Source organism: Lingula anatina, chromosome 9 (assembly GCF_051362555.1).
Source record: "Lingula anatina isolate TDL-2025a chromosome 9, LinAna3.0, whole genome shotgun sequence".
Lineage (NCBI taxonomy): Eukaryota > Metazoa > Brachiopoda > Lingulata > Lingulida > Lingulidae > Lingula > Lingula anatina.
Window position 1 is genome coordinate 5,788,760 of NC_141775.1, and position 14,988 is coordinate 5,803,747.

The 14,988-nt window shown below is 40.5% G+C and overlaps 2 protein-coding genes across 14 annotated transcripts in view; both read right to left on the minus strand.

The window, feature by feature from the left end:
* Positions 1–5: 5 nt before the first annotated feature.
* Positions 6–11,089, minus strand: LOC106158257 (monocarboxylate transporter 13). 2 transcript variants are annotated; one of them, XM_013534167.2, is made up of 7 exons: positions 9,180–11,087; positions 4,900–5,161; positions 4,549–4,644; positions 3,162–3,305; positions 1,942–2,685; positions 1,702–1,752; positions 6–1,313 (listed from the first exon to the last, which is right to left on the minus strand). In XM_013534167.2, exons 1-7 carry the CDS (start codon positions 9,222–9,224, stop codon positions 1,027–1,029), a joined length of 1,629 nt encoding a protein of 542 aa, XP_013389621.2. In that variant the 5' UTR covers positions 9,225–11,087; the 3' UTR covers positions 6–1,026. The 2 variants fall into 2 exon arrangements, with proteins under 2 accessions (XP_013389621.2, XP_086851638.1); XM_086995512.1 differs by lacking the exon at positions 3,162–3,305 and having other exon boundaries at positions 9,180–11,089.
* Positions 11,090–11,165: 76 nt separating this feature from the next.
* LOC106158258 (pleckstrin homology domain-containing family G member 5) overlaps positions 11,166–14,988 on the minus strand; it is an 85,105-nt gene continuing 81,282 nt past the window's right edge. For all 12 annotated transcript variants that reach the window (XM_086996353.1, XM_086996357.1, XM_086996355.1 and 9 more), the window contains 3 exons: positions 14,826–14,932; positions 13,092–14,389; positions 11,166–12,570 (listed from right to left, as the gene is read on the minus strand). In XM_086996353.1, the coding sequence (XP_086852479.1) occupies positions 12,561–12,570; positions 13,092–14,389; positions 14,826–14,932 (1,415 nt within the window). In that variant the 3' untranslated portion in view covers positions 11,166–12,560. The remainder of the gene's footprint in view (positions 12,571–13,091; positions 14,390–14,825; positions 14,933–14,988) is intronic.

Below are 14,988 nucleotides of genomic sequence, written 5' to 3' on the forward strand. Positions count from 1 at the left end.
AAGTATCTAGTAATGATAATTTATTGAGAATAAGAGAGATATTTCGCAATTTTCCTCTGTTCAATGCACACATATTCACACATTTGAACGCAGATCTTTGCACGTATATGTGCATCTAACAATCAGCTATATCATTGCATTCGGTGCAAATAAAAAAAAACGAACCATACGATAAATGAATAGAAAATTAAATTTAAATAATAATAAAAATATGTCTCCATATACCTATGTGTTCCATTATGATGATTAATGGTTATTACCAAATCATACCCAAATTACATGTATCGTGAACAAAATGAACAAATTCAATAAAAAAATGAATAATCATTGCGTTGTTGGATCGTTAACGCGATCCTCACAATTCAAATATCTAAATAGAGGAACTGCTGTCGGCATGTAAATAAATTTCACAAAATAGGGCGAGGTAAAAGACATGTATTTTGGCTCGAGTACGTCCCTGTTTCTGCAGCTCCAAATCTATCATCGACAACGTAAAAACCACATTTTGTCAGCATTCTCGGAGCCTGGCGTACACGAACGACGACACTGTTCAACCGTGGAACGGATACCAATGCTTTCCTGAAGGCTTGGAACAAAGTTATATGTACCTTGGGCATGGTCCACTAGACGGCATTTTAATATTTATATTTTAGTTGGCTATTTATATATCTAAATGCTGAAATAAGATTTTTCTTACATAATTTGCCATAAGCCCCGGCTTGACTCTCGTAAACTCCTATAACGGAGTCACTTGACACATCTCATATTCAATTACCAGAAACCTCCGCCTAGGAGATCACATTTTTGCCTTCGTTTTTTTTTTTTAGCCTAAATAAAACAAATGATGGATGGATTTGATTTGAAATTTCAGAATAGGTCAATAATGGACTAACTCAGAATCGATTCAGATTTGGTGGTGATCCACTAATCAGTTATTTAATTAGCTTATGAATAAAAAAAAGAAATGAGCTGCCTTGGTGGAGGTCTGTACTCTCTGGGTGATTTTTCAAATTTACGGCGCCTCCTCTAAATGTCCTCTTTATCACTGTGTAAGATCGATGCATCTTTAGATATCCTTTGTTCTTTGTATGTTCTAGGATCTACAGAGATTTTACAGCCGCTGTCTTTGTCTGTGGGATGGCTATTGCCGTCACATTTGCCAGTACTTAGATCGTTTATATCATACTTTATATCACAAACTTCTATGTCAACCGGAACTGCGTCATCGCCCGGTGCACTGTGGGTAATGTTTGTGGTCCTATGTAAGATGGTCACCAGGAACATTATCCCAGTGTTGACCAGAAGACAGCAACCTAGAACAAAATGAACACGTAGAACAAATAATGCATTGAAAATGGCTTATCTATTGAAAACATTATGGAAATGATGTACAGACAGTCATCTATTTTCCTATATACTCGATATTCTAGTGCTGGGTACATGCAGAGTACCCCGCACGATCAAAGAAATTAACCGTTCCAACAGGCTGCCAAAATGGTAATCAGCTGTTTTTGCATATTCACATCTACATTCTGAGTCAAAGGGACCCCCCCCCCCCCCCCCCGCGCCTTCATTTGTTTAGGTTCCGAGCATACAACATGTACCCAAAGGAGAAAGAAAGAAAGAGGGGGCAGCAATTCACCCCCTCCCACCCCCCGGACCACCTAGAGTGTCCAGAGAACAAAGAACACCGCCCCTCACCTGCCAACTGCACTGCCACCTTGTAGGAGTTGAGTAAACTGTACATAAATCCTGCAAAAATAACAATAATCTATTATCAAAAAATCAACTAATCAAAATCACATTTCCATTGCTGGGGTACATCGCTGGTTACAAAATGTTAAAATTAAGATTCAAACTTGCACACAAATATACGGAATTCCCAGACCATTTACAGGTACAGGTAGTAGGAGCGCATATCAGTGTTCCCACCTCACCTACCTGCCACTACTGGCCCTGTGAACAAGCCAATGCCATAGGCAAAGGACAGAATTCCCATCGCAAATCCGAGCTGAGACACGTCCACGTACTGCACCGTGAGCGCCGTAGCTCCAATGAAGAAGGGAGTGGAGTAGGTTCCAAAAAGCACAGCATACGCCATTTGTCCGGAATAGGATCCCATGAACAGAGGACAAAACAATGTCGTGATGCCAACAATGGTTTGGCACATTGTGAACAACGTCCAGATGTCAACATCCGGGTGACTCAGAGCGCCACCTAGCAGCAGTTTCAAACTCATGCTGGTGAAGCCAATGGCGGAGAGAAGGGTGGCGGCAGTGTGTTCCGAGGTTCCGGAGTAGACTGCATATGCAGGGTAATGAACGAAGATCATCCCCAGCGTGATGCACATGAAGATCACATTAAGAATGAAGAAATCAAAAGCTATGTTCTTGAAAATTTTAATGTCAAATAGAGCATCAGATTTGTGTTTTTTGTGCTGGAATTCCTGTGCATGGGGCCGCAGTAGAGCTCCTACGACCACTAAATGTAAACTAATGGCAGACATTAGGAGGCACGCCCCTCTCCACGTGTAAAGGTCAATAAACAAATGGAAAACTGGACCCCAGATCACCTGACCGAGACTGCCCCCTGTTTGCATGACGGCAATTGCAAATGGCCGCCGTCTGTTAAAGTAGTGGGACACACTGATGTGGACGGAAGTGTAGCAGAATGTCAGACCGGACCCTGAAAGAAAAAAAAAAAAAAAACGATGCAAAAATTATGGTTATTTCCGTCAACACTACAGGAAAAAACATGAAGTTGTCAATTATTTTGAATGTAATTGAAAGGTTTTCTGAAAGAAATTCGGGCCATTTTTTCGCTTTAAAGCATAAAGGTAATGGCTTTTGCTTGAGGCTGACTGCTTTTTTTTAGCAATATATCAAATTGCTTATAAATACATGAAAAAGTTCGTACCTTGAGCTCTTCTGCATTAGTTCCATACTGATGTAATGGATTTTAATCTAATAATCTTGTATTAAAAAGCAGCAGTTTTGAACATATAACGAAATAAAAACAAAAGAAATGACATTAGTGCAAGAAAACATATTGGACTCCGTCATGATACAGCTATAGTGGTGCAATTTCCGCACATTTCGCCCAGATATGGATAAATCGCATCCAAAATGAAAATCCTTTCTCTTATCCAGTATGCCACTAACCTGCAATTATTCCAAATGTTAGAATGAGGTAGGTGCAGTTGGTGGCAAAGAAGCTGGCCCCCAGTCCAATGGCTGCCACAAAGCCTCCTATTATACACCCTCTCCGACAATCTAGCTTATCACAGAGTATACTGGCAAACACACCTGAAGCGGTTCAAGGGGTAGGTTAACCATCTGTGTTGTCCCTTTCACCAGTCGTGATTCTCATTAAGTATACAGGTTTATTATAAGTATATTGGGAAAATTAAGAGATTGTTGCAATAGGTTTGTGTTTGTTGTCCGTTTTGTGGTGATGTTACATAATGAATGCATGTGCTCAGACTGGCGCAATTCACTGCTTGCCTTTGGCCATTTTCCCACAGAACGGTACACGTTTTTGTGGCGCACCAGTTTGACTAGGGGCTCCATTTAGGTGACTCTTTTGTTCTATGTTAATGAACACCGTGAATATGCAAAAAGAATAGCACCCAAGCAAAATAACCATGGTATCAAGCCTTCAGAATCGATCACTATTCCCATGAAAACGCAAAGGCGGTATCTATGGCAGGAATGGTAGTCCTAGGAATGGAAGTCGGGGGTCCCATACGATTAGTATTAGGATGAGATGTTTTTGCGAAAAACTTTTTAATAAAATGTTTTTAACATATGTGTTTGATAGGCATGTATTTCAGTTGTACTTAATATTATCAAAACATTGTTTAACCTTTTGGTAATGTTTTAAAATTGTTTTGTGTTTGCTGGATTCCTTTCGGGACTCATAACATTAAAGGGAAAACAACTCTACGTATAAGATCGATATTTCACTATAAATACATTGTAAACAAATCATAGAAATATAATAAATTCTATTTTACCACCAAAACGGTGGTTATCGCAATTATTCTGGTATCTGTGCTTGACATCGGACCACGTGACCCCAATAGGTGGCTACCCTCTGCTATAATCTCTTAAGTGATTATAACAAAAAGAAAGAACTTTTTAGAAAAAAAAAACAGGGACTAACTTTGAAAGTCGGAACGGGTTCATTTACCATTGGTAAGTATAGGATAAATTTTCGTTAACCCAAGGTAAATCCAATTTGGGCTAAATGGACAGTTGTTATCCCTTTAAGTGGGCCTGCCAGGGTACTGGGGCTGACCTCACACGAACGACAAAAGATAAACACTTGTGTAGACGCATGTCGGCACACCGAAACGAAGATTCACTGATTAGAGATGTTAAACATTAACAAAGCCAATGTCAGAGGACATCGAGTACACGTGTAGCGCAATGCCGATAGTCGTGTTCAGGGTCTGTGGTCAATAGTTGTAGATAGCCTTAATACAATGTACATGTTTAAATCGTTGAGTGGCAATGAGACAATTAATGAGAGCTCGTCAAGCCTTACCTGCTATCATAGCCAGTCCCATGAATATCGAACCCACCATGGATGTTATGGTCTCTCCTTCGTTGAATGCCTCCAGCATTGGCAGATAAAACACTCCTTGTGAATGAAAGAAACGGGGGGAAAATTATTCCATTGTCAGTATACCACTTACAGGGAAACGGGGTTTCAGGGCTGTATTGCAAATATTGGGAAATACATAATGTAATTATCAAATATTAAACTAATGCCAAAGGCTTTATTGTTTGAAATTGTCACTTTCACCAATTGATAGTAGTAGAAACCGCGTGTGTGGCATTATGAAAAATGGAAAATTCAGTGTACAGAGTAATGCGTTTGTTCATCATCACCTACCAACGCTGTACGTAAACCCGTTGATTATAAACAGAGACGCTGATCCCGCTACCATGGTTACCCACGCCCATCCTTTGTCCACGTGATCACATAATTGCTGAGACTTCAACGATGTGTCACTTTCCAGTTTATCGTCTGCTGGCAACAGCGAAAGTGGAAGAGACTGAATAGACTGCCCTAGGACCAAGTTTGGGAGACTCTGAGCCGGGTTCGCTCCATTTCCAACGGTTTGAATCCTCATATTTATAAAGCTCAGAGAACTCTGAGAAAAAGAGAAAAAGTTCAGACAAGTTTTATCATATTTTTTTCACAAAAGAAAATTTCGAATAACACTATTACATGTACCAAGCAAGCAAACAGTTATATCGTCATGCTGCGCATTTTGTGATTGGTAAGCTTGGAAGTATACTGTACTGTTTGACATTCAAGATATGTTACATTGGACTTTCGAGCTTAAATCTTATTATCCTCCAAAAAGTGCATTTTTGATTTTCTCATTCTCGTAAAGCATTGCTCGACCCGTCGCTGCACTTGTATTCGGTGTTTTATATTGAATAGGTTCCCCACGGGGATAACGCTTTCAAGTGGGTCGGCCATATTTGATCCCCGGATCTGTTGGTTCGCGGATTTTCAATTTTGGTTGTGAATGCGGCCTCTGGATCAACTGAGGGGGCAAAAAGAACCACGTATTCAGGAAAACACTGATCCGTTGTGCTATTATCTGGCTTTAGACCCGGTCATATAACAAGCATGTAGTCCTTCCCGAAGACACAAGAACAGTCGGCGGTCACACTAGAAGGACAACAGAGACTAGGCAAAGCATGCTTGCTATATAACGCTACAACCTGCCCGGATACCGCGGCATCTGCAACTCAGCTACTGCCCCGAACTTCAGGTCATAAAATTTCCACTGCCCGGTCGTACACACGACCTTTAGACTGAACGTGTTGGTATTGATTTGTAAACAACATTCCAAGTCAGATGTTTCAGTAATAGCCTGCTTAAAGAAACTTTGCTCTCGTTTTATAAAGCGAAATAAGTGGCTCGTGTTATAAGCCAATTGTAAATTTATAGTAGAGAACTTCTACGGACTTATCCACGTTTGAAGTAGACTCAGAATGTTGCAGGTCCGAACGTTAAAAAACAAATTTTGGTCTTAACATCTGTCTGTGGCAAAAGCCCTGTTATATCAGGGAAGATTTTTAGACTTTTTTTTTGGGGGGGGGGGGGGGAGCATAGGGATGATAATCGTAAACGTGAATAATCTTGCCGCAGTCTGTAAAGGAGACGTTAAGTACACGTTACGTTGAGCAGTTCCAAGTTACGCGTGAATGCACACACGCACTTCCACTTGAGGTGTTCGGCAACGCGACAGCCTTTGTCATGTAACGGGAACAGCCAGTTATCGTAGCAGACAGGTTGTGTTTGCGAAACAGATAACCATGTTTAGCTTGACTTAACACCGTGTAACCCTTGGTTGTAAGTGGTGATGATAGGGCCCTACTTTGAGATTGAATTTTGTAAGCGCTACAAAGATGTCAAAGACCCGAGAAGATAGACTGCGTATCTTTTTGTTTCTGAAGTCCTCGGGCCGCAGTCTTAGTTAGCACTGCAATACAATAAAATGCAATGTCGCACAAGTACATGGAATGCACTTTAAATGACTGTATTGTACTGGAGTGGGATGCATGACGGCCTTAACATGAATGCATTTTAGGCTGCACGTTGAAATTAAAGGTACATTTAAGACGATAGATAAACCTTAAATTTCAATGTTTTGACACCAGCAGGCGGAACATTGCTCGACCCGCAATTGTGCTTATAAATCTGAGGCGCCATTTTACTTTAGCACAAATTTTGTGTCGCTGCATCTAATTCTTCGCCAAGAGCTATAACATGACATTGTGTCTGAAAAAAAAAATATCAAAAGCTGCTCTGCTCTGATTACTTGTACCCGATAACAGTATTTCCGTGCTCTTCCATGGAGTCATTCAAGTATACTTACAGCGCGTATAATTTTAATGTATACATATAGACCAAACTTCAGCATAGTTTTGCACATGTGCTTTTGATATATTTGTATGATTAAAAAAAGGTCAACAAACCGTGTGCTCTTGTTACATGGATGGACTACAATTATATGTTACGGTTATCACATGAATGTAAAGCACCGGTTCAATCTCTGCAAAGATGCCGTTGGCTTGTTGTAGCCAATATAGGAAAATATGCCTTATTGAAATGAAGAAAAAAAACATATTTGTCGTTGTTAACGGCTTTTCTAACATGACTGATCAGATGGCTGATGGAAAATTTTAGGACTTTTAAACAGAAATGACGTCACTGTTAAGACGCAGGGCACGTACAAGCACAGGCCAATGTCCATGTACACACATACGCACGTTACGCCCTTGCAACAGGCTCCGTCGTAAGACTGTTGCCGCGCCCACGTGAAATTCTTTTTTTTTTATTTTGGGTCTGTTGGTTTGTTAGTTAACAGACTTATCCTTAAAGTTGTAGAACGCTCCTCTGTAAAGGCCAGATAGGGGTATCTCAGAGTGGATTAGATTTTAGCGGTGATCCATTGATTTATAAATTATAGTGAGAACTGAACTGCATCTCTGGATACCAGAATCTAACAAACCTGAAACTACTGACGCTTTTTAAGTGGCTGCGCGTTTATGGTATTTTCAGAACAGACATTACCTTTAATCATCACACTGGTTAATAAAAGGAAAGCAAGACTTAACAATCCGATCTGATGAGGTTTAAACTGATATAAGTTTAGACTGAGAAAGGTTATTAACGCCAATTAAACACAGGGTGAAATTTTTTCATACCTTTAGCTAACAGCCATCCTCATGAAGGCCGATGACCGGGCTGACCGTTTGCTCACGGTGTGAAAACATTTCAGCTTGTGTTTAATGATAATCATAAATTATCCAACTACCAAGCTAATGAACATTTTTTCTCATTTATTATACACTTAGTATCAGCTTACCTTCAGGTACCTGTGACTTACGATTTTCGTCTGAGCTCTTTGTCTTTTTTATCAAAATGAATGACATGCTAGGTGACGGAAAATTGCACAAGTTCGATCACTGCACGTGCCTGCAATGACCCTGGCCCGATCTAACCTCAAGAGGACAGTGGACAAATTTAGATACCTTGCGTAGCACGCTGTCAGTTCACGACATTGATGGACTGAGAGTCCTTGATGGAACACACGAGGTTACGAAATAAAAGGAGCAAAACTGTACGGGCGTGCGCGCGCGCGAATGTCTGTTGTGTGTGTATGTGAACGTGCATATTCTTCCCCAAATGTTAAATTTGACTTAACAGTAACTGATGAAAAAAAATGTTTGTGTTGCGTTCTCGAGTGCACGTGTTTTGCTGTGCATGCATGCGCCAATGCAAGTTTGGTCTTTGTTATTCTGCCACTAGCTACATTTAGATGTAGCCTTCTATAAAAAATGTCAATAGAAGGGAAAAGCGAGTAGTTTCAGCGTGGTGGGGTTGGGGGGGGGGAGGATGGGGATGTACACTTTCCCGCCAGCATATTCTTACCTGCTCAGTAAGGCTGTGTGTATGAATAGAATTGTTTACCTTTTATCAAAAAACGTCCTAGCTTCAAACGTCTGCACTACAATTATTGACCCTTCCATCCCAACAACACGAAGTGCCAATAAAACAATTACCGACTAACTTGTTCTCGTCAGTAAAAGATAAACCACAGCAAAAGGGTTGTTATTTTCGATTTTCACACTACAAGTATTGTAATTGTTGATCTTATCACCACGTCCGCTCTCGCTCCACGCCAACAAATCTCCGTCAAAATCACCACCTCGCCCCCAATCATGGATAACTTCACCACAACGATGATTCTCTTACACCACCATCACGATGCTCACTCACTGTCAACACCGGCATCGCCACGCACACTCACTGTCAGCGCAACCATCGACACGCCCACTCACTGTCAGCGCAACGATTACCACGCCCACTCACTGTCAGCGATACCATCACCACGCCCACTCACTGTCAGCGCAACCATCGCCACGCCCACTCACTGTCAGCGAAACCATCACCACGCCAACTCACTGTCAGCGCCGCCGTCGCCACACCCACTCACTGTCAGCACCATCATTACAACAATCACTTTCAATCACTCTCAACCCCCCCCCCCCCACACACACACACACACGCACAAACACTCGACTTTATCAGGACCAATCGCACATGTGCTATTAGATCACTTCCCCCGGATTTTCCAGTTAATATACCTGGCTGATATCTGCGGTAGATAAAGTCTGCCTGTGTTGTGCCATCTCCGTCAAATCAATCTTCACAATTATAGGCTATGCTACGTTTATTTCACTCCTATGAACCCGCTGTATTTATTGATGCACACGCAAAATATCTCAGAATCCCATAATTAGCGCACTATATCTAGTCAGTTGCTGGTTGTGGTGTATTTTTCAGGTGTCCAGAATCGTGCATCTACACTTATTGTGTAGATCCAGCGGGATATTTACAGTCTTCATATACAGTTTGCTCAAAAATTTCTGAGACTCATCTCAACTGGATTGATTATGTACGCTTCATCCCCAATGAAAAGGTTTCGGTGATCCATTGTCTCCCTTTTAAACCATTGTCACACTTACTTCTGGCATTATGTTGCTATGCTTTCCTACCTTTTTCACCTGCGAAAACAAATACACGATTACATATACACGCAGCATATCCCGCATGATATCAGTTGAATGTTCTTTAGATAGATACGCTTCACTTGGTTCTCCGTTGTAGTTGTATTCAGCTAATGGCGTGCACCCGGCGACAGTGAATCAGTCGTTGTTCATGTGCGTAGCACCGAACCTTCACTCCAACAAAAAGAAAAGCTATGGCTGCATAGATGTAAAGAGATCTATAGTCTGAAGACTACTTGTGGCCTGTACACGAGCTAGCAGCGCATTGATTTCCTACCAAAGAGTGCAAATTCCCTGATCAATGGTCTCCGGTCGATACAACATCCGAGGAAATAGAACATTTGCATTATACATACGCACCATCATAATTGTACGACACTTCTCGGGTTTTAAAAACGCCTCGTACTCCTTATTTTCAATGCCTACACCGCTGGCTACAATGCTACTCGATTGCCAATAAGATTCTCCTTTAATGACGTTGTAATGGTAATTAATGTTAAAACACAAATCCTGTCTGTCTCTAGCCTTGTTATGTCGATTATTTCCCTCTTTACTTGGCATTAGCAAAACAAAATCGAGGGCGCTACATGTATGCCAACAACCTACTGCTAAATAATCAACACTTCAACACTTGACAAAACCTGTCATGCGACTGTTGGTTGCCCATGGTTCAATAACCGTGCTTTTTTTCTTTTCTTTTTTTTTAATCGTGGCGTGTTAGACGCGTCACTGCGTGCGTGCGCGCACGAGTTCAGGTGCGCGTGCTTGTGTGCCTGTGTGTGGGCACACGTTTTCATTCGCGTGGAACAAAAAATACATAGATGTGACCAGGCTAAATCGCAATAGGATTATCATCTTACATTTCAGCTGTAGCTGACTTGTTGACAACCATGTGGACGTTTCATTCTATGTGCTTTAGTTTTCATCGCAATGTCAACATACGTTAGTCGTGCTATGCAAAAGACATACCAAACGAGGAATTATCCAGAGTTCATTGTTATTGACCTTTTTTCATTGAACAAAATGCTGAATACTAAGGTGGTGAGCTAGAAATAGAAAGGTAAACAGCATCTGCTCCGGGCCGGTGTGAACTGGTGAACTGTAGAAACAGCAATTTACCAAGCAATTCGCAGGCTTTAAGCCGACAGGTACCCTTAGAGCGAGTGAGGCACTTACAGAGAGCAGACTTCCACCACGGTAGCTCAGATCTCACTTGCTGTTAATCAATTAATTAATCGATGGATCACCACCAAAATCTATTCGATTTTATGTTAGAAAATATTTGGCCGATCCTGAAAATATTATCAAAATCTGCCATTCACCTTTTGAGTAAGGCTGTTAGCTACTAAACCCACCAAGGCAAAGACAACAAAATCGTTTCATTATCTCCACTCAGTGTTTTCCGTATCAGTCAACACCTGTGAGCTGGATTGGCCAGGCAAACTGCCTTCACCTCGTCGGCAACACTTGTTTTACAGCGCTCGGAAAGCCAGCCTGTGACAGCAATTGCGCAGTCGCAAAATAATCAATGCCCCCCCCCCCCCCCCCAACACAAAAACTTGGTCTGGTAAAAATGCATTTATTTTCATTGAAAAAAAAAAACGTTACTAAAACCATACTGTATTGCTAATAAACGTTCCATACGCGTACAATATAATTATATATAATATTTGTATAAATGAGGGTAAATCTAGAGATACCATAGATGAAAAGATGAATTTCGCCTCTTACATGCACAAATTATCTTTATAATTTGATATTTATTTACCTCCCTATATTGCTTCTTATTCGAAATAGACCTCTAAAATTTCCATCTCCCATAACACAGTCAGCTCTGTAATAATTAAATTCTTTCTGTCAAACATGCCACATAGTTTTGATGAGGTTAGAGTCCACTCTAGAGAACTGCATTATGTCTTTATCACCAACAACAATTACTAAGTCCGTCTCCAGAATTTTAGAAATACTGATCTCTTCCCTTTCAAATAGTTCTATTAATCGACCTGCTTTTTTATATTTTAATTTCTACTTTTGTGAAAAAGTGTTTGTTATTCATATCTTTTATATCATGAGATGCATAATAAATCCAACCTCGTCGTTATGAGAAATTGTGGCAAAAAGAGCCCATCACTGCTGCGCACGGTCAAATTGTGGTAGGTGAGACAGACCATTGTGAGAGCGCAATTTATCTCAACCCACTCCAGTCCCGAATACATCTCGCAGATACTTGATGTGCGAGATCACCCCATGTTAATTCTGGAAATTTTAAACAAAAGCTCAGGCATGTGTCAGTACTTAGATCATCTCACAAAATATATCCACAAACCAGATCAACTGGCGTCATAATTCACTGGAGGCACAGTTCCTGAATTTTGGTAAAACGAGTCCTCTTTTTTGAATCATCGTCTTATCAAAGAGATTTCGCTATGGTTTACACGTGGAATCTACTACAATTAAATCAACAACATCTGTCACTACGATCACAGTTCCCCTGATATGATTTGCTAATAGCAGCATTCATAACTATAGTAAAACATAACATACTCTTGGCATTATTCTAGATGAATCCCATCTCATGTCTGTCTTTATAATCTATATTTACAGCTTAGACCTCAAGGAGAGCAGTTATCACATTAAAACTTTGTAGACTGTCACATATCACTCCATCTTTCACTTGAAAAAAAAAGTCCCCACTCAAATTCCCTATACACATATTAATCTTTAACAAAGAAAGACATTTATATAACACAATGAAGAATTATTGACTTGCTCTTGCTGAGACATGCACCAAACAGGCGTTATCCATATTTCAAGATTCTTTTGTAACTAGATGATTTCTATAGAAAAAAAACTAGTCTCCATGACAACTGAAGTTTCCTTAGCAACCATCATGTCTTCACTGCAACTGTGACTTGTCCATTGCATCCATCACGTTTCCAATGAAAATCTTCACTAAGGCTACACTTCCCTGAAAGACAAAGTATTGAATTCCATAACTTTTATTAAACTGGTTTCATTTCACAACTGGTGGCTCATGACTATATTTAAGTAAACAAATGAGATAAAATAAAACGAAATAATTATCATGATATAACAAACACTCAAATACACAATTGGCACTGAGGCAGATTATTCTACCTGGACGTATAAATAAACATCTTCACTAAACAAATTAGGCCTACAGAAAATATGTGAAGGATTACACCCGATTATATGTGAAAATGGACTGCAGTAGCAGGATTGCATTTCCATATAGAAAACAGCTGCAATAATACAATGACAAGATGTAGAAACTGTAAACAACTAAAATTCAATCATATTTTATACTGATGCAGTCAGACAAGGACCCTTTAAATAGCCCACAAACAGGTCAATATCATGCCATTACAGAGAGGGAGAGAGCAGGGGGTCAAATTGTTAACTTGTGACACAAGTTGGACCTATTTCTGGCCTAAAGCTGCCCTGTCTGCACACACCAAAAGGACTTACGAGGCTTCCACGTTGGAGCTCAGCAACAGTTGCTTCTTCATCTTCATAATCTCTGCATGAGACAACTTCTTCTTCTGGCCCTCATACTTTGGCAAGTCCACTGAAGAGATCCCATCCTTCATCTCGCTGGATGACGCCTCGGCTATGATCCTACTTATATCTGACAGAGATTTTGATTTAGAGTTTGAGTTCAGTTTCTGATTAGAGGTTGAGCCATTGGTCTCTAATTCAACAGCATTTGACCTTGACCTCAGGTCCTTGAGATCTGGCCTCATTTTACTGTCACTTTCAGATCTCTTTGGTTTTACCTGTTCATTAGAAGAGGTAAGGATGCCGTCTTGTTCATATTCTTCACTGATTTCGCTCTCAGGACTCAAATGGAGAGATCCTGTAGAGCTGACTCCGCTAGAGCTCCGAATGCTTCGTAACGATTCCGAGCTGAACGCTTTATTTTTTAACATTGCCTCACGATCCTCAAGATTAATATCAACTGTACCAAGATGCCAAGAGAGGCGCTTGTGTATACTAGCATCTTTATCATGTTCATGAGATCGATTAATATCTTGTATTGAGTCAGCCGTGTGATAGCGCTTTTCTCCCCGCCCTTGTCTACGCTGGTTCAACTTGCCTCGTAAACTCTCATCCAAGTTGAAGGCAATACTCGGCCTATCTGGTAATGCAAATTGTTTTTTCTCCATTGGAGACATCTGACCATGTGGAGAATTTGTTTCGCTTCCAGAGAATGAGTCAGCACGATATGGTTTTATAATGATGGGGCCAGGTTTATTAGTCACATGACCACGCCTTCGTACTGCTGTTGGCGACACTTTTGGTGAATTTCTCATAGAGGCCGATTCATCAGGAAAAAGAAAGCGCATTGCCTCCTCGTCTTGCCGCCCTGCCGCTAAAGATGGTGACATCATGAGATCGCCATAAGTCAGTGATCTTGGCCTTTGTTTTCTGTCCTTACGAGAATCCTTGATCCTTGTGCACGGATCAGCGCCTGTGTTCGAAATCATTTCTATCTGGTCCAGACTAAGCTCGCTGTGGGCATGGGGTAGGTACATCCCTCCCACGGGGCCCACCACTAAATTTGGCAAATATTTCCCTTCATTGTCCTCGGAGTACTGGCGCGTGAGGCTCTCATGACTTGTGTTGCTTCTCATTGAACCGTTGTCAACGCTCAGCAATGTCCCGTAATAGTCCGCCTCATCATCGTCATCAATATCGAAGAAATTAACAGCCAGCTGTCTCTCCGCTTTCTCAGTTGCTTCATCTCGAGCCTTTTTGTAAAGTTCCTATTTCAATAAAAAACAAAATGATTGTTGGTGAAACAAGTTTAAAACACTACTTTAACTAAGGCTTTTTTCTCATTGATCAGTACACTTTTCTGTTTTGGAGTGTTTTGACTGGTCCTAATATATAATTACACTACTATTTCACAATTTCACTTCAACTTGTTTGGACGAATAAAAATAAATCTGGTTAACTGGCTATGTTGCATGCAGGGGGCTCTCTTCAGGTGACTCCTTTATGTAATAACATTGCTATTAAGTTGTCGATATTTCAAAATTGTGCCCAATAGAAAAAGTCTACAGTTTGATGTGAAAAAGGTTATAGATATTTAGAACACACAGACTGATTGTTAGACAAAACTGTCAATTGTGAAGAACAAAATATAATTGAATATAATCCTAAGAACTGCAATATTTGCCAGGAAGACAGCACCCATACCTGAGCTTTCTGAATTTTGTTAATCCATAGCTTGACATTGTCAGTTTGCATAGTGAGTGCTGCTGAGGCAACGTGGTATTCATTAAGATAGATCAACAGGAAACTTCCTGGAAGAAAAAAGAAATGGAGTGTTGAAATGTTTTCAAAGTATCAGAAAAATTTC

Bases quoted from the DNA above. Each gene is read 5' to 3' on its own strand.
- LOC106158257 (XM_013534167.2), bottom strand. From the start codon at position 9,224: ATGGCACAACACAGGCAGACTTTATCTACCGCAGATATCAGCCAG. The intron at 3,306-4,548 runs GTAAGGCTTGAC...GAACCGCTTCAG, and splicing joins GGGACTGGCTATGATAGCAG to GTGTGTTTGCCAGTATACTC. The intron at 1,753-1,941 runs GTAGGTGAGGTG...TTATTTTTGCAG, and splicing joins CACAGGGCCAGTAGTGGCAG to GATTTATGTACAGTTTACTC.